Source organism: Rhea pennata, chromosome 1 (assembly GCF_028389875.1).
Source record: "Rhea pennata isolate bPtePen1 chromosome 1, bPtePen1.pri, whole genome shotgun sequence".
In the NCBI taxonomy this organism is placed as follows: domain Eukaryota; kingdom Metazoa; phylum Chordata; class Aves; order Rheiformes; family Rheidae; genus Rhea; species Rhea pennata.
In genome coordinates this window covers 183,169,129-183,188,942 of record NC_084663.1, presented here as the reverse complement: position 1 = coordinate 183,188,942, position 19,814 = coordinate 183,169,129, and the positions used below count along the sequence as shown (strand labels likewise).

Genomic DNA, 19,814 nt, shown 5'->3' with positions numbered 1-19,814 from the left:
ATCAGTGGCTCCTGCCATCAGTATTGTCCTAATCTATTAGTTGATTTAATAAAGCATGTTTCCCTTTTGATTCTTCGGGTCAAACAAGCTCTTGCTTTAGAATGTCTAGTTTCTTAGACGCCTAAAATTTGTATACAAATTAGGCATGTAATTAAGCAAGTGGAGTCAGCTCTTCTGATTTAATCAAAATTTAAATATATTATCTGAAATAGCTTTTGTTTGGTGATATTATAGAGGTTAATGATTTGACCATTATATATGCAAGATTTGTGGGAAGAAAGGGAGATGGGAACAGGAAAGAGAGGCTAAATGCTTTGTTCTGTTTTAAAGATTTTTTTCTTTTTTTAAATTCCTAATGATCTCTCTTTTCTACCCTAGACTTCTTTTTTTTTTAAAAAAAAAAAAGTATATTTTCTTGAAACACAGTAAGTAGTTTTGAACAATAGAAGATTCTTAGAATGAAGGATGGCAATTCATCTAAATAAAATATTTTTTTAGTTAGTTTTGGAACTTCAAATTATCTCATGCTTATCTGGGAATGTGAGGGCAAATGGTGCCTATTTGCAAAATATGAGATAATTTAGAGTACTGTGCTGTGGATTAGGGCTTTAGGGCTTTAGACAGCTTCTCATTTACAAGAGGATAAGAACATTTATGCAGGCTGTGAGGTTAGCTCATTAACTCATGTAAGCTCTGTTGTTAGCTGCTGTTATAGACAGTCTTACATTATCCTCATGATTACTACAGCATAGTTCAGGCAATTTATTCCTCTGTGTAAGAGCACTGATTAACTAACATTTCTAAGAGCCACTGTGTCAAAGAACTGTAAGAACCTCACCAAGATGTGAGATGATCTATTAACCCTGTACTTGTGTGAACACTGTACTTGTGTGAAGACTTTGACCTCAATGTAAATATGAAGCAACTTACTACACACTGTGCAAGCTATTCTGAATGATCTTACTCTCCAGTAAAATGTAAATCTAAGATTACTTTTCTTCCTTAATCCATAAGAAATTTTCAGTTAGAAGGTTTTTACCAGAATTCAACACAACAGTACTTCAGACTAAGACTCTTCTTTAGCAACATGCCTAAGTACTGAAATCAGTCTGAATTGTGATGTGTTTAAAACTCCTCATACCACATATTTAAGGTCTGAAGGAAAAGTAGGACAATAAATCATTGGTATTTAAATGAGTGCTCTTTAAATACTATGAACATGAAGGATGAAGTTGATTGATAGTGGTGTTCATGATGAAGTTTTCTAACTAATATATTTGTATTAAAGACACAAAACGTATGGCACATAATTATGTTCAAAACCATCACAGATCTAATTACGTCTTAGTGATAAAAAAGAATACATTTTTTACAAGTTACACGAGGGCTGAATTTTAATTAGTTCATTTAGTAATTTTAAGGTTTTCAGGTGGAAAGTTCTATATCAATTCAGAACATTACAGAAGCAAGGCACTATTTTTCTCCAAATTCCAGTCTATGAACTGTTTCAAAACAGAGAATACTGTCAGTAGGTGGCCTTGAGAAAGTACTCCCAAAAGAGCTTGAATTATTCCAATTGCCATAGGTGAGCTGAGGAACGGGTGAATGATGTGAGAGACTGAAGGTATTAAGTTACGCTGCTTAGATTCTTGTGCCATTTCCCTTTCTTTTTAGTGTGCATGTCACCCAAGAGAAGAGAGCAAAGCATAAAAGTCGGCTTTCCAGAATATCTACTGTATGAATTCTGTGGGTTGAATAAAACATAGCTGTTAGTTGTTTAAGGCTCTTTGCATGAAAATCATAATGTGATAATGTAGTTATTTTATATTTTACATAACAATATATTGTAACTAAAGCTGACATCTTGTTACCAGAAATAACTTCAGTGTGGTGAATTACCAAGTTTACAGACTTGCATAAGTTTGTAAAGTTGTCAGTGAGTGATTGTTAAGCTTTTATAGTTGCTTGTAGCACTCCATTTAAAAACAGAGAGATTAAATACTGTAAATGAATATCTCAAATGTTTGCAAACATTTGAGATATTTTAATATGAAGTTACTGAATATGATTGCAGTTAGGTATTTAAAACAGATTTGGGAAAGGATAATTTGGAAATAGTATGTTGAATTCTGTGTTGAAATCTATATTGAAAGGCCAGTGGATTGAATGTTCTTGCAGATCTTGATTTCTTAGTACTTGAGTGAATGAATGAACTGGGAGAATGAACTGCATTTTTAAGTTAGAAAAGATGTCTGATAAGCATGAGCATGAGTTTTTATCAGAAGTAGAGAACAGGAAAACTTTGAATTATCAAATTTGTTCCCAACTGAAATTATGTAAAATAAGAACTTATAATGGGGTAATGGTGTCAATCCTTTTTTTTTTTTTTTTTTTTTTTTTTTTTTTTTTTTTTGGGGGGGGGGGGAAGAGGGGTAGTGGTGTCAGTGTTTTCTACCAATGTTTTCTATCAGGAACTGACAGCAAAAAGTTCTATTTTCTTGTCTATACCTTAGTCCATTAATTTTAGTATTCAGCTATCAGCTCACAGTTAAAAACCTCAGAAATGCTTTTACTGCTGTTATTGAGACAAGTAACCTCTTGACCTTATTCTGTAACTTATTGCATGTTATGTTGGGCATCAAGTAATTAGTTGAATTACTTTATATTACTTATATGTTTAAATTAGAGCTCCAAATTTGTTTTTTATAGATAGAAAAGCTGGTGTTAACTGGTTGTTTTATGTTACTTTAACACTTTTTGCTTGAACCACCAACTTGATTGAACCAGAATGAAGCTTCTGATATCAGCATATTGTATTTCCAAAAATTAAGCAGTTAGATTTGATAATTTTATGCCTGCATTATATCATTCCTGAGACAATTTTCATTTTTATCTTGTATGTGTAGAAAAATATTATATGACTATGTGGTGAAAAACTACAAATACAAGGTCACGTTTTGAAAGATTTTCTAATTGAACTATTCACTGAGTAGATAAGTTGTATATCACTGTCATTTCTCTGTATGCAAAATTAGATACAGTATTTGGTGTGTCTTTGAAATATGTGAGCATACTCATTTTTAATACAGTGTCTTTGTATCCTTAGCTATGCCAGCATCATAAGTTATTCAAGATAAAATGTAAAATTGATTGTCAAGATACTAAAAAAAGGCTCTTCAACTATGAGTTGGAAGACGTCGTGTAGTAATCAATTAAACATCCAGAGTGACAGAAATGACAGTGTAAACTCTCCTGTCTGTAGAATAAACGTGACACGAAACCCGCTGAGGTAGCATTACACAGAATTGAATTCAGTTTCTTTTAATGAAAAAAGATCAGAAAAATAATTAAAAGATGAGACAAGATATGAAGCTAATTGAATGAAATGATTGATGATCACATTTGTGTGTGTGTGTATATATATATAAAATAAGTACACAGGTATGTATGTATGTGTATGTCACAAAAACTTTCTATATACCCCAGGAAAAGAGATGGGTAAGAATAATTCAGCTTAAAAAAAAAAATCAGCAAAGGTTGCTAGTTGAGTAATTCTGTGATGTACTAAGTTACTGCCTTGGAGATCTCAGTGGATTTTTGATGAGCTATTAGATTAGCCACAGCAAAGGCACTGTCAAATAGTATAACTTGGTTTACTGGCTGTTCTGCACGGCCATATTTTATAATACAGGTAGGTAGATAACAAAGTCCATAGAAGAGGCAAACCAGGCAGTGCTCCAGGAGTTACCATTAATTTTCTTGATGCATCAGACGTTGCACAGAAAGAAAGAAATATGGTGTAGAGACCAACTGTGTTTGGCTGAAATTAATCTTTGTTATCATGTACATAGTATATGTTATATCCAAAAAGAAAATGCATGGTAAAGGACCCCTGTGTAGCAGCCTCTTAACTCTTAAAAGTGGTTTTGTTTTGATCATATACAGTACTTCTTTTGCATTCCTAAAAGTGCTAGCATTTAACTAAGTTTGTCAGATTAGGAGTTCAGGAGTCTTTATCTTGATTTGATGTGGAAGGCATTTATGTAAGGAATATTAGGATTCTGTATTTATAATTCGTTATAGCTTAAAACTGAAGGTATGTTTTGTGTGTGTGTGTTACATATGTATTACACTCTCTTCTCAAGCCAGTGCTCCCTATACTGGGGAAGGGGCAATATTTTGTAATAAGTGGGGTGATATCATTCCTAGACAATATGGACTTGATGGATGGTGCTCTAAACCCAAGTGATTTCACAGTGATGGGAACTTTATAACGTTCAGATCTCTGTCCAGTACTTAATTCACTTTTTACTGTACTCATCAGGAAGAAATATTTAAACAATTCACCAAATTGCAGAGTCAGTAAGGTTGGAAGGGACCTCTGGAGATCATCTAGTCTAACCTCCCACAAATTTCCTGTTACTGGTTCCACTGGGGCTTGAACCCAGGACCTTCAGCTCATCTTCCTTATTCTTGTCTGGAAGACAAGTATTGCATAGAAAGAAGATAAAATTCCTGGATTTCTTTGCTGGTAGATAGTTGTGCTCTTACACCTGTGAAAAAAATGAAATTGTTTCCTTCTGGCTTGCTCACTACCCAAGATGCAACATGTTCCAGCATACCTAATGTAAATATGCTGTTGTTCAAGTAGACCTGGTATGAAGCTACTCAAATGGCTAGACCCTGCCTAAGTGGGGAGATAGTCTTCTTGTAAATGCAACTTCCAGGGACTGCTTTAAAAACAGCTGCAATATTGGTGGAAGGAGTGATAGAAATGAAACATAGCGTTTGACCTGTGGTAGCTTTAAAAAAAAAAAAAAAAAAAAAAAAAAAAAAAAAAAAAAAAGTGTAGAGGAAGCTAAAATTAAGTGATTAGGAAATGAAAGACTACTCCAGTTATTTTTGCATGATATATTTATGATTTCATCATATAGTGATTCATTTCCTAGGCTAAACTTAACCCTCGCCTAATTTTGAGAGTTGGATCCCTAGTAAATTCAAGTTTTCCCCCTTTATTTGCTCTTCTTTCTTGCTGTCCTGTGGCATTGCATCATGAATTAGCTGCTCACCAGTTCAGGCCTTTCTTCCCTACTGGAACATTACTACTTCAGATGGAGTCTCTTTCAGGATACTGGCTAGCCTGGCTGATAGGTATACTGTGAATTCTCTATTACCTTAAAAAAATGAGTCAACAGCGATATTATTAAAAACAAATAGAATCTACCTGGTAATTTTCCTAGCCTCAAAAGGAAAATTAAGTTATAAAACCCACCCAGAATATACTTTACTGTCTCAGTTGGGGAGTTAGGCCCCCCCATTAGTGGAGAAGAAGAAGATTGAAAGGTTGAATTATTTAGTTCTATAGTGACTTTTTTTTATTTGACTAACTGCATTAGTTACTGTTTCCTTGCTTTTAATAAAACCTGAACATCATATTTGCAACGTATAACCCAGTATAGGCTGGCCTAAATTTAGTGTGTTGTAGCTGTGAAGTGCTAAAGTGCAACCAAGAAGTGAAAAGTTTGTAACAAAAGAAGAGAATACATGTTTCTGGTGAATAGTAGGTCTGATTTTAATCTCATCTGTGAGCCACATTATACATTCAGAACTTTTTTCTTAAGTAACTATGTTTTTTTTTTTTTTTTTTTAACTACTAACATACAAGATTTTGCAAGTATTCTAAGGAACAAGACAACAGTAAGTTTTTATAAAAAGTTTGTCATTGTTGCTTTGAAGTTGGTTGAACACAGCTATTGGTGGAGGGAACGAGATAATTGCGTTGGAAGGGACTTCTGACATACAAGATGCCGATGTAGGGGAACCTTATCTCCTTAGTTCTGTTTTTGGGTGTTACTTGCTTGTTCTGTTACTTTCCTACACTGTAATTTTGGGTGCTGTGCTTGAGATGTCATTATGGAGATAGAATTTTCAGAGAAAGGGTGGTCATCTTCTATAAAACATATCTCCAGGTAGCTTCCATAAAGAAGATACTAACTAGTAATTACTGTTGAGCAATTTCTAGCAGCATTTGTTTTTGTAAAATTCTCAAACATAATCATGATTTATGGAAACCCAGAATGATGTATGAATCTGAAAAATAAAAGCTCTATGCACGTCCCAAGAATATTCCTCTCTGATTTCAGGATAATTAGGGTTTTCTGTCTAATTATATGTATTTTCCTGAAGAAAACAGATTTGATGATTATAGCCATGGTTTCAGTTCTGGTATTTCAAATTATACTGTTAAAATTTGTACATCCTTTTGAATTATTTTGATTAGTTTTATTAAAATGTCCTGCTTTCTCTGGTGTTTATGCATTTCAGTATATGCATTGTGTTGAGATATTCCCTGTCCTTCCTCCCTTTCTGACACTGTATAACTTCATTCATGTGTTTATACACTGTGATTTATGTCATGATCAGGGTTTACTGATTCCTGCAGTTGTCTTATTTTGCACTGCTTATGTGGAGAAGCTCAGCATTATTCAGTTCTAAGAAAGACTGAAAATCTACTTAGGGTGGTTTTTTTTCTAAGGTTTTTTTTGCCTTAAAGATAAAAGATATTTTTATATGTGCAGTATGAAATTGAAATAAGAAATCTGCAATGCATGTTTGGTGCATAAAGTCATTACTATGAGAATAATGCTGTATTAAGGGTTTCTGCTTTTAGAGAAAAAAAATCAGCTTATCATAACTGCACATATTCCCTAGAGCAGGTATCCAGGTAACCATCCTTTTAGGGGGACAGGTGGGAGGCTGTAAGCTTATTTCTTCATCTGATGAGCAAAACGGTCCCTAGCTGCAGTTAAAATAAATCTGAAGATAAACATTCGACAAATCCCTCTCACCCTTTTAACAAGAATTAATACTTATACTCTCAGGTTTATCATCAAGATTGCATAATATATACCCCCCTGTCAAATTACACTTTGTATTGAACATTTTGAACAAACGAGGCTAGTGAGAGGGTGAGACAGCACAGCTATTTCTGAGTTTTCATTATAGAATTATGAAGATGAGTTTCTTGGAAGCGTTTTTAAAACATGATTTTTCAGTGACAGATTGCAAACTTACTTTCCTTCCTCTTATTTGTTATCCAGTTTAGTTTCCAAACCAATCCATCAATACACAGATAAAACTGAAATAATGATTCAGAGGATGCCTTGTATTATGCCTAGCTTATTGCAAAGACATATTACTCATTAGCAACCAGAGTACATAAACACCATGGTTCAACAACTAGAGATATGCAGCTGTTTTGGTCTTCAGAGCAGACTTCATGCTGTATACTGATAATACTTTCTACAAGATCTTTAGAGATAGATGAATTTCTTTTTTTATGTGTGTATATTTATATATTTATTATTTTATATTCATCTGTAGATGATTATATTTTATTTTGAGATAGATGTGCATTTATTTCTTTGTATTTTGGAGAGCAATTTCCAATATTTCAGATATACTTAAAACTACAGGAAAGAGCATAATTTGGAAAAAAAAGAATCATAGTAAATTAGCACTCAGATGTTGTTGTTATTATTGTTATGGATATTTTTTGGTTAAGAAGTGAAAAAACGTGGTTGTGCACTGAGTCATTTCTGAAGATGGAATCAAAAGGTGTATATGGATAACCCAGACAATCTGCAACATACCTTTTGAAACATTATAATGCTAAACAATAGAATTTTGGATTATAACTTCAAAAAATTTCTTAACTTTAGGAGACTCTATTTAACTTTTTTTAATTTTGATCCTTTAAACTGATGTTCAGTGGGCAACACGGTGTAGTAGGCTGTGTCTGAAGATTGCACTGTTAGTGCAGAACTGCTTTCTTGAATTAAATGATTCTGTTGTATACATCCTTATATTTGCAATCTCTCCATACCCTAGATTGCCTTCATGTACAAACCAGGACATAAATCCGTGTTGATACTGGAAGCCTATTAACTCTGCAAACCTTCATCCATAGTGTGCATGTCTCAACATGAGTCAACAAGATTCTATGGATACTCAAAATATTTTGAAACCATATGAACAGAATGTGTATTTTCCTCTGGCTAGTTAAACCTGGTCACAAAGTATTCATAGAGTTATAATATGCAGAATCCTACCAACTTGAGAAATAAATTGTTTGTTAAAGCATGTTCTAACTGTGTCTCCAAACTGTGTTTAAATAAAATAGGACCATTTTCCTCGTGCCAGGTGTTGGATTGGCAGCCAGAGCTGAATTTTCTATTCGTCAGGTTGGAACAGATTTTTGACTTGACCAGTGACCTTCCTAGGGAAGAATGTTAGTACAAAATTTGGCCCTTATATAAGTTTTATGAGACGAGGATGGGAGGAAGAGTAGGAGAGAGGAATTTTATATTGCCTGTTAAAGTATGATGCCTGAATTAACCAATAAAATCAATTCACATGTTGATTGCTTTTGGAAGGAAGTGGTTCCATTAAAGGGAAATAATCTGAGGACCGCTGCTTTTTTTAATGGAAAATTTCCAGATTCCTGAGATACTCATTATGAGGCTAAATTCAGAAGTATTATATAGAATGTCTTTCAGGGAAGGGAACTCGATATGGAGGTGCACACCAGGATTTGAGTGCCTTTTTTATTTCTTTCTATTTTTTTTTAAGTCACTAGCTGGAATCCACTGTAGAATTCAGTTAGAGGCTGGACCTATTACTGTCTTAATAATGATGTGAAAAGCTTACATTATGGCTGTTTTTTCCAGTAGGTGTTTATGCTTCTATCCTGTGCACAGGAAGCACCTAAAGTAATAATTCTTAGTCTTTTCACATACAGTGTTCTTTATCTTCTCAAATAGGTCTTTGTTTGATTCTGTCATATGCTTTGTACCAAGTAACAATTCAGCAGTTGCACTGAACACAGTCATGTTTGGTTGGTTGTTTCTAGCTTATATTTATGCTTATGGACCTTGTATATCTTTTTGTTTTCACATATAGTTTTTGTTCGTGTTATTTTTGTATTCTGATACCTTTTCATTACTTTTTCTCATTCTGTCCCTCTTTCTCTCTGTCCTAGTTTTTGGCCTTTGTCATACTCATCAGAGGTTTCCATCAAGCATTATATGAAAAATTCTTCCATTGGAGTTTACAGCAGGCGTGTTGGGAGGGGACTTCAGTCATTGTCCCTTTGCGACTCTGCTGTCACAATATAATTTTATACATAATTTTAATTATATATATATATTATATATTACATTATATATATTATATTATATATATATTATAATATAAATTACATAATTTTATACATCTGCTGATGTATAAAATTGTGTTAAAAAATAACAGAAATGCAAAAGAAGACTCTTTGGTGCCTTTAAATGTTGCCTATGCCTAAATCTGCCCCATTAGTATCTGATTAAACTGCAAATCAAGAATAGACAAGAATGCAGTATTAAATTTCAGAATCTTTTACTGGACAGTAATTGTGAATATTAGTCATAAAGTGTAGTTAATTTACCTGAGTGAATGTCATATACTGCAAGAAAGTTTCATGAAATTGCCAGCACCAGAGTTCAGTTTTACCTTTTGGTCCCACATTATGCACTTAAAATCAACATCCCAATATTAAACAACTCATGAAGTGAAATAGAGAAGAAACAGCTTTCCATCCCAAAAGCTCCAAAGAATCCTGAGATTTGTTGTCTACATTTTTTTTCTGCTTTTTATAGATGACCATGTTTAGTCAGGGAATATAATTCCAATTCTTCTTAATTTCATCTTTTTTCTTCTTTTTTTTGAATGTGTCTGACTAACTGTGGCGTTACTTTGTTTTTATGGTCCATGCTTGTTTTCAGCAGAGTTATGTTCCTGTCAAACTGTATCAGTGTACAAAGGGTGGATTTACCCTGGTGTATAACCAGAGGAACATCTGTCTCTTTATTTATAATTATATTAAAACATTTACAACAACCTTGATCTTTTATTTTCTATATAAATAGCTATCCCAGAATTGTTAGATAGCGTTAAAATATACAGAAAACACGCAAAAGAGTAAAGAACATCAAACCAAAAATGGGCCACAAGTTAATGGATAGTGGGTATTCCCTAGAATTTCTTCAAGATTCCACATTTTACTGTATTGATAAAAAAGACACTGGAACTGATTTTTGCCAGTCCTGTAATAGGAGCTAAAAGGGAAGCTCAAGTGATAGCTATCTATGTAGCACCATACAGACAAGCGGTTCATGGTCATTGCTTATGTGAATCTCATGGAAATAAATACTGTACGGGAAGTATCTACTGGTTCATTTTCAGCAGGATCTCATGAGATATGCAATGTTGTACATTTCTTTTGTAATACTGCTTTTTCTTGTTGAAAAGTGTGCGGTTCGAGCAGCTACAAAGGGCAGAATCCTTGTGTTGGAAGGCTTGGAGAAGGCTGAGCGCAACGTCTTGCCTGTGTTAAACAATTTGCTGGAGAACAGGGAAATGCAGCTAGAAGACGGTCGTTTTCTCATGTCTGCGGAACGTTATGACAAGCTTCTGCAGGTATGGAGGAGCCATTTGGGTTTTTCCTTTTTGTTTTCCTGTTTTTGACAGTGCTGGAATACTGTCCTGAGGGTAGGAGTAGTCATTAGGCAAATGAAGGTAATCTCAGCAAGGTGCCTACATTTTTTTCTGGAGCGTGACATGGGATTAAATTAGCAAGGTAAAAGCTATGGGAGAAGTCAAAACATTCCTTTACTTGTTGCAACAATATGTTTTTTTCGTTGTCTCCTTTGTCCACATCAAAAAGAGTAGGCTGTATTAATGTTGTATGAAGCCTGTGTGTTTCTAAAATCTGAAAGCTATTCTCAGTATTGAGACTATGGATTGAAGTTGAAAGTGTTCCCATGAAGTTCAGATAATGCTTTAACATTGGAAGAGTCTCTGTAAAGCTTTCAAAATGTTAGAATACTGAAAAAAAGCCATTGTGATGGAAGATACCATATTCTTCAATGCTGTCTCATCTTTAATTTGCAAAAGGATAGGTAAATAGCCAGTCTAAATTATAAGAAAGGTATGAAATGATATTTTAGTGCCTGCTGCTGTTGCTGCTTTAGTCATTTTAATTTTTTCAAGTTTTGGGTAGTACTGCTTAAATTTGAATGGATACTTTTAAAGTTTTTGGAGACCATGATAGATTTCAGCAGAGTTTCCTGTAGTATTCTTTATCTTACTGTCATGTGCAGATGACTGTAGTTGTCTATCACGTACCTGTTTGTCTCTTATATCAGTCTGACCCCTGCTTACCCATATTTGGTCTGAACCACAGCAAGGTAAGACAGACATAATGTGGCATAGGAAGTCAGAAGAAGGAAATTTGCAGTAAGCTTTCTGCCATTTATCCTGACTGTATTAAATTGTCTACTATGCCGTTAAGTACCGTAGCGGATTTCTGAAAATATTTTGGTTATTTCTTATTGCTCTCCTCTGCAGTTAGAATTCTTCTGATCCATGCTCTTTCCAAAAACATTTTTTTTTGGTATTTAATTAGTAGGTATAATTTTGGAAGCATTATTATTATATTTACAATGCAAACTTTTTAAATGTAATTGTATTTAAAGACAGGATTTGGTTGTGGTTATGCAGGACATCTTCCTCTTTTTTCTTTTTATCACTTTTGTAATGATAAAATATTTCAAAATGAGTGCCTCAAGCTCACTGCTAATAGTAGGTGAATTAAATAAATCTCTTGCTGTGATGTTAAATCTAATATTGTTATTTTGTTGTTTGGGGAATATTGTATTATATAAGCTAATGTTCTTTTTCTCTTCTCCTGTGTGAATAATTACTCTAGATCTAGATCTGCAGGAAGTACTAACGCAGTTTCAAGAAAGACTTGGCTGTAATGTGAGAAGACTAAAGGGTGGCTGTTTCATGTGCATTGAATCTTTTCATGGCAGAGATTGAATATACACCAAGTTAGATGTACTCCTTGAAGGAGTCTAATGATAGTTCTGTGTTGTTTTGCTTATGTGAAGCATACTTCAATATGTGAAGCATACTTCATTTTTTTTATTCTGATTAGTCTCTTTTATGTTTATAAGTAGATGAAATGTTTATTTTTTGTTCTTTGTGAAAACAAGGTTGTAACATTTTTTTTGAATTTTGACCAACTGTGGGGTCTTTGGATAACTTGCTAGGGGCCTGAAAGCTGCATGTAATTAAAAGTATTCTGTCTACCTTCATCTTTGAAAACTTTGCTTGTATGATCTGCAAATTCAAGTAGTTCAGCACTCTCTTGGCCGTCTGGAAGGAAGTTGAGAACAATATCACATTTTGCTTCAAGAGACAGGACTGTTGGTCCAGATGCAGCTCAATCATCATGAGTTTTAATGATGTATTTTTTTTTCCTTCTTCTTACTTTATTTTGATTAATTTAGGAACATACAAAAACAGAGTTAGATGCATGGAAGATTGTTCGAGTTAGTGAAGATTTTCGAGTAATAGCATTGGGTCTGCCAGTACCAAAATATTCTGGTAACCCTTTGGATCCACCCCTTCGCTCTAGATTTCAAGCTAGAGATGTTTATCATCTGCCCTTTAATGTAAGTATCCTAGCAGAATAGTTGGATTATGTGTACTGAGTAGAACTAATAAATATTTTGACCTTATGCTTTACATACTTCACCTCTGGAAAGAATCCTTAGATAATACATTGATCTTAAAGGGTATTATTCATATTGCTACCTAATAAATTCCTGAAAAGCAGGATTAGCGATGGTAAGGAATGCTGCAGTAGAAAACTAGCTTCCATAAAACAATGTAAGCCTAGAAGAAAGTTTTGATAATGCCCTTCTTCTACAAAATTAATTCTGTGTTAAGGAGTGGGTGGATTCTTCATGTCTAAATTAAAAGAAAAATAGAAAATGCCTCATACATCATGAGCTGTGTCCCACAGTATGACCTCAAAAAACTAATTTACTGTGTGATGTTGTGTTCTATTTTCAGGACCATCTTCAGCTATTATATTCAATTGGATCAAACATTTCTACAGAGAGGTAATTTTTCATAATTAAAAAAATTTGAAATGAATGAAGGAATGTGATGTCCTTTCAGGATTCCTTGCTATTTTTGTAACTTCTATCACTGCATAGATACCAGAACTGAAGAAGTTTTTTTAATATATGTGGGTATATGCTCAAACAGCTTTTCATATGCAGTCTTCATATAATGAATCCTTAGTGCTCTAGAACTTCAGTCGCATGTACATTAGTTATTTGTGCTCAGAAATAGTTTCAGCATCGTATGCTGTGTTTAGCTTTTTCTGCTTTAGTAATTTAAATATAGCAATTTAAATATACTTGGCATATATAAAATTCTGTAATTACTTTTTTTATGCAGAATTTCTCAGCTCCTGTCTTTTGCTACAACTCTCTGCTCTCAAGAATCTTCTACACTGGGACTTCCAGATTTTCCTTTAGACAGCTTAACGGCTGCAGTTCAGATTTTGGTATGTGCATACACATGTGCTGTGAAACTGTATGAACTTAGAATTCCTCAGAATTAGATCTAGATTGGTTATGTCTTTGGAAGAAGATTAACATGAATATTAAAAAAAATAAAACCACAACAAAACAGAACAGGGATAGTTTGGGTCTGGATTGGATTTGATGTGTACTGCGTGTTATAATACTGAAGGACAAAGCATGACCTGACGCAAGATTTGTAATGTCATCTATGTAATGTCTTAGCATTCAAAATAATGATCATATTCTGCTAAGACATCTCATCTGACTTCCAGCATCTACACCGATGATACATTGTCATCTAGCCTCCCTTTTTTAGTCAGTGGAGAGAAATAAGTACTTTCAGGATGTGATTTTTCTGATTTAATAGTACACATGCAAATTGGATTAATCACGTACCATAGACACCTGTTGCTCTCCATTGACACCTAAGAGGACCAAAAATAATCAGTTCAAATGTAGATATACCTGTGTTGTAGGCACTTAAGTTGTGTGAAATGAATCGCACATTATGACTTTGGATTGATGGTTGATTTAGAATAAACATTGACATAGAGAAGAATTTGAATTATTTGAAGATGCAGGTTGTGCATGCTTGAAAATATAATACTTTCTGACAGCTGCAATCCATAGGGAAATATAACAACTGTATACTTTGTTAGGTTCATGCTGGCAGATCAGGCAGGCCAAGTCAATTGCTGTGGCAGTCTTTCTGCTTTTGCTGACAGCCTTTCATCCCTTGTTCTTTGCAATTACTTGATAAAAAGTCAAAGTAAGAGAAAGAAGGTACTTCCTGAGGGAAGTCAGTGAGATGGTGAGGTCTGTATAGAGATGGGCTAGATATCCTTTTACGAGTGGGAATAGGTAGTCAACCCAAAAGGGTAAAATATTAGAACAACTTCTGCTGAAACCCTCCCTTCAAAGTGTAGGTGTCTGTGAAAAGGGCTTCTAGGATAATTCTTGTATCTCCTTTGCAAGCATTTTACCTGTGGTACTGCTCAGTTGCAGATTAATTTTACATATTTTACTGAATTACACACATTAGAACATATTTATTACTTGTTTTACTGTTTTGCTCAGTCCCCTCAATTGTGTTCTAGAAAGACATTGTGCCCAGTACTTTACAGTTAGAATTTTTGTCTGAGCTAGCAATACTGCATCGGATACTGTGAAGTGATTAAAATTCAAATGTAGAGAAATGAAACGGTATTTGAAGAGGGTTAGGAAAGAAATACATGTTGGATTTTAAAATAAATTGTGACTTTTTATTCTTTGAGGCCTGGAGTGAAAAATTATTTTTAAATGAATGCCAGATGGCTTTCAGAGTAATGGAAATAAAATGAGCTCTAGCTATTATCTTAACTGTGGAATGAAGGAAGTATTTTATTTTACATTAGACAATGTAAAATGTTATCTTTGTATGACAGTGTCTTTTATAGATAGACCAGAACTGTTTCTTTTAGAATTAGTTTTAATCGCTCAGTTTTCTAAACTGATCATTCTATTCAACTTATTCTAGCTTAAGCATTTTTCGTTCACATACTGGGTCACTGCCATCTTTTAATCCAGCTAGGATGATCTAACCACTTAACAGTGTGGAAGTAATACGTTGTAATGGCTGTTTCCTTGTCTTCCATCACAGATTCATACAGTCTCAGAATGCTTCATTTATATATTTCTTAGGTTGAAAACTCCTTCCTTCTGAAAAAGAGAGTTTTTTTCTAGGGTGTTGTTCTGAAGAGGCTAATTTCAGATATGCCATTATAATTATGATTTATTTGAGATAATGTGGGCAAATTATATGTTTTGTCTTTATATATAGTCATAGGTCTTTTAAAATGCAATAAAGGGCTCTCTGATCCCTTAAGCAGTACGTTGACTAGAATGCCCTTAAATGGGTTATTTTTACTGATGATTCTTTAGTATGGAACATTATAAATAGTATTCCTGATTACAAGTGAGAATTGAATTATGCATTTCATAAAATATGTATCTCCTGATTTCGTTTCTGAGCAGCTCTTCTACTCTTTTCAATTGGGTTTTTGTGTAAACTCAAGGGGTTTTTGAATTGTAAATCTATTGATTTTATTTGGATTATATGATACACTGTTTGGTGAACTCTTAAAATAGTACTAGTCTACTGACTAATTGTTTTTACTAGTGTTACATGCAATTTAGTCATTAATAATTTATAACCTTTTGTACAGCAACTGATTGAGCATGACTTCAGGGTTTTTGAATTTCCCCCCCCCCCATGGAAAGATTTAGGCATGTAATATTTCTGGTATATTCATGGATTCATGGATGGTACTTCTATTTCTTTGTCTATGACTGTGGTAAAGTGAAAACCTTGTCCAGTTCAGGCAGTAGCTCCGAGAGAACTACTTCAATAAACAGGCAGATACAAAAAGAATTACGTATTTCCAACTGTGAGTAGAAAAGTGCAAGCATACTTAGTAATATTTCAGAGCAAAACAATCTTGGTCAAACTGTTCAGAATGTTTGATTAGGTAAATAGTATCTGTACAATATAGTAGAATCAGAATGATATATTAGAAATTGCTGTGAATGAGTAAATAATAAGTATATTGTAGTTTTCTTATTATGTGGTTCAATTTCTAGAGCTACTCAGCTATTTATGGTGGGGTCTCTCTCTTCTAACTGTTGACGGCTGCAGGTAGCTGAGTCAATCACTGTACATTCCCGTTATGCACAGGCAAATGAGTTACTTTTAGGGCACTGTTCATCTGACCTGTTTTAGACATTTACATTATAATGAATTGCACCTGAGAAATGCCTTTTTTGAGATTTCAGCAGCAACTGGATGTAGTGGTCATTTGTATATTGCCTTCTATATTTATATATGATTTTCAGTTAATAGCTGAGAAAAAATGGGTTAATTTTTTAAAACTATTATTTCTATTTCTAATTTGAATTAGGATTTCTTTCCTATGATGTCAGTCCAGCATATTATTGAACGACTTTACCCCTACAATATTTTTCTTGGAAAGGAGGGCAGGACTGCAGTCAAAGATGCATTAAAAGTAAGTATTGGGCATTATAATTCCCAGGAACTGTGGATTATGACAGTAGTTCTCTTAACTAGTGTTACGTCATTATTTCAGGTTTTAAAAAGAAATTTAAATGATTACATTATGGCTGATGTTAAAACAGTATTTTAAAGAAGTCTTCATAAGCCAATAGATTTCATTATCAGGAAAGGTCAGAGCTTTATGTTCTGTAGAATATTTAGATCCCAACTCAAGAGAAGATAAAAAATTTCACAATATAAGTAGCTGATTAATTTAAAGTAGCTACTTAAAAGGTTAAGGTAGTCAAGTGCTTAAAAATACCTTCTGGGCTCTTGGCTTTTAAGAAGAGATGTTAAAATGACAATAGAGATCAGATAACGTGAAATGCATTCAATATCACATGGTCCATACATCATTAGTCTCTATTTTTAGTCTATCTTAGCGTTTTTTTGTTTGTCTTTGGCTTGATTATCTGTTCAGTTGTTTTTTCCGTATTTGTTAGTAGCTTATCAAGCTTGCAATTAAGCTAGGTTATTCTGTTTGTTCTTTTAAAACTTTAGCACAGTGTTAGCTTTCTTTCATCTTTGAATATATTATAGGAGTTGCTGAAAGGTAGCATTTGCAACCCCAAACATCTTACTGAGCCTTTTCAGCACTACAAGTTAGAAGTTATTTGTACCTGCTGGCTGCAAAGGTGAAACTTAATCAACTGTGTGTGCCAGAGAAATGTCTGTAGTCTGTCCCTGTGCCCACCTCTCATATCCTACCTTTTTATGCTGGAGCTCAGCTGTGAGTTCCCTGTTTAGTCAACCTAGTCTCCTATGTCTTTGGGATTGCCAATTCCTGCATTTGGAGGAGGTTGTCTGGAAAGACCTGCTAGCTTTCCTGAGCTCCTTTAACCTTCAGACCTGCCTGCTATGGGGCCTTACTTACCAGTTCTCTGAACAAGCCAGTCTGGTCTCCTGAAGTCCAGGCATTGCAGTCTACTGTTTGCCTTCATCACTCCCTTTTAGGATCTTGAACTCCAATATTTCATGGTCGCTATAGCCACGGCTGCTGTTGATTACCGCATTTGCAGCCAGTTCTTCCTTGTTCGTGTATAGCCAGCTGTGCATCACCCTTGGTTGGCCAGTGCATCACCTGAATCAAGACGTTATCCCCGATAACAGTCCAGATTTCTGGAAGCTTTTTGTCGCACTTTGTTGCCCGTCCAGAGGATGTCAGGGTGATTGGCATTGCCCATAAGAACCACTGTCTGTGATTGAGATATTCAGCTATTAACAGAGCAATAACATTCATTTCTGTTCTTGCTACAGCCTTACCTTGAATCCTTTGTGTTATTTTGTTTCCCATGTCAGTTATGTATAGTGTATATCTTCATGTTCAGTACCATTAGTTTCCTCTGTTTTCCATTTCTTATATTGAATTTTATATACTGTGCCTGCTTTTGCTTCTTATGTAAGACAGGTTGATTTGACTGGTAAAAACCTTTCTTAATGGTCATCTAGTTTGTGATTACCTTTCTCTTTTTCCTTTTTTGATACTCTTTTTCATCATTCCTCCTCTTATATAAATTTGGTCCCTTTATGTTGCCAATTACATATATTTTTATTTAGAGTTTCCTTATGTTTGCACACAACAAATGTTAAGTAATGAATCTTAAAAATATAGACAGTAACTGTCCTAAGAAACTTCTGTTTCTAATGCCCTTTTACCATTGTAAAAGAGTGTCAGAACAGAGTCTGTACTACAGAGAGTCTGTAGTGTCAGAACTGCCTTAAAGGGGAACAAGAAATTATTTCTTCCATTCTACAAGGAGTGTTGGTGAGCAGAGTCTGGCAGAAGCATGGCAGAGGCCCTATCTGCTTTCTTACAGCTTTTCAAACACCGTCCAGCTAATATTTGCCAGTGAATGCTTCTCCCTTGAAATATGTTTACAACTGACGGGTTAATTTGTGTGGCATCAGCTAATATTTAAAGAAAATAAAAACAAATATAATAAAATGTAAAGTTAAGACATCAGACTTGGATACAGACATGGCGATGTAATCATCTAACTAATACTGTATCTTAACTTCAGGATGTCTTCTGTTTCAGTCAGCTGTCCCAGCTGAGAAATGAGGTCGTTAACAAGCTGAAAAGCTAGTTTTTGCAGCTGTTGGAACTTGAGGCCATTTATTGAAGAAATCATATCCTCTAGGCGTTGTCTTCCCAAGCATGATCTTCGGTTTGTGTAAATCTTCCCTTACCTACCTCCCTGCTCCCTGAGACTCCACCAAGTCCTGGATATTCTTCTTGATGTTTATTCTTCATAATCAGTTAGTGTAAGATACTGAATTAAACCTTTCCTGCTAGTGAAAGTTGTTTGTTACAGTGTTAGTCTTTGGTTTGTAAAGGCACTTTAACATGCATGCCTCTTGTTGAGTGGATCTAGATGGAGTTAATATCTGGCTTAAGTTTAACTCTGTTTATAAACGAGCTTGTTCATATGATACAAATGTAGCTGCTTGTGTCAAACTAGTTAGCACCTTGTAATAAAATGTTTCAGTGTTGCACACTAATCCACCATTAGCAATGGTTTGAGTGTGACTTATGAAGAACATTTGTACAGGAGCTGTAGTTTGCAATGTTCATTAGATCATTAGTTTGCAACACACAGGACGGAAGTATCAAAACAAACTTGACAATGATATGCCTATGTGCATGCCTGTATTTGAAGTTTGTGCATTTGGGAAATTGTATCAGTTTCTAATCTGATTCTTAAAGAAAATTTAAAATTTGGGAGACGTTGTAAAGGAAAGTGTGATTTCATTTGAATTCTGGTCTTTAAAGAATTATTCTGTGCTTAGATGATGCTGGAATTGACAAATCATTTTGACTGACAGATGGACTTTTGAAATATGTTTGCAAAAATTATCAAGAAAATTATTTAAATGAAACTTTTTAGAAGATTTAGAAAAGCAAATCATTGCTTTTCAAGGGAAGCAGCTTTCAGTGAAGCATTCCCAAGCAATAAGCTTAATCACGTAAGAAGTCTCCCACAGTAATGAAGTTTGTTTTCCTACGTAGTATAGCATTTATAAAACTGATCATCTTTGTTTAGATTGAGATTGGTGGTTTATGGGGGACTCCCGACTATTCTGTGTTTATTTCTTCAACATTGTTTTATGAGCTTTTAGTATTTTGCTTCAGAGTATTATGAACTTTTAGTATTTTGCTTCAGAGTAATTAAAGATTTTAGCTTTTTTTTTTCATATTCCTTTTGCACGTTTGGGAAGCACCCACTGATTTTTACATTATCATCAAG

General features: G+C 34.3%; 1 protein-coding gene across 1 annotated transcript in view; it reads left to right on the top strand.

Moving 5' to 3' along the window:
- The window catches only part of VWA8 (von Willebrand factor A domain containing 8), a 188,140-nt gene that overhangs the window by 24,206 nt on the left and 144,120 nt on the right, over nucleotides 1-19,814 (top strand). Inside the window, exons 5-9 of the mRNA XM_062566964.1 lie at nucleotides 10,345-10,512; nucleotides 12,390-12,554; nucleotides 12,958-13,007; nucleotides 13,351-13,459; nucleotides 16,415-16,519. Coding sequence (XP_062422948.1) covers nucleotides 10,345-10,512; nucleotides 12,390-12,554; nucleotides 12,958-13,007; nucleotides 13,351-13,459; nucleotides 16,415-16,519 — 597 coding nt within the window. The remainder of the gene's footprint in view (nucleotides 1-10,344; nucleotides 10,513-12,389; nucleotides 12,555-12,957; nucleotides 13,008-13,350; nucleotides 13,460-16,414; nucleotides 16,520-19,814) is intronic.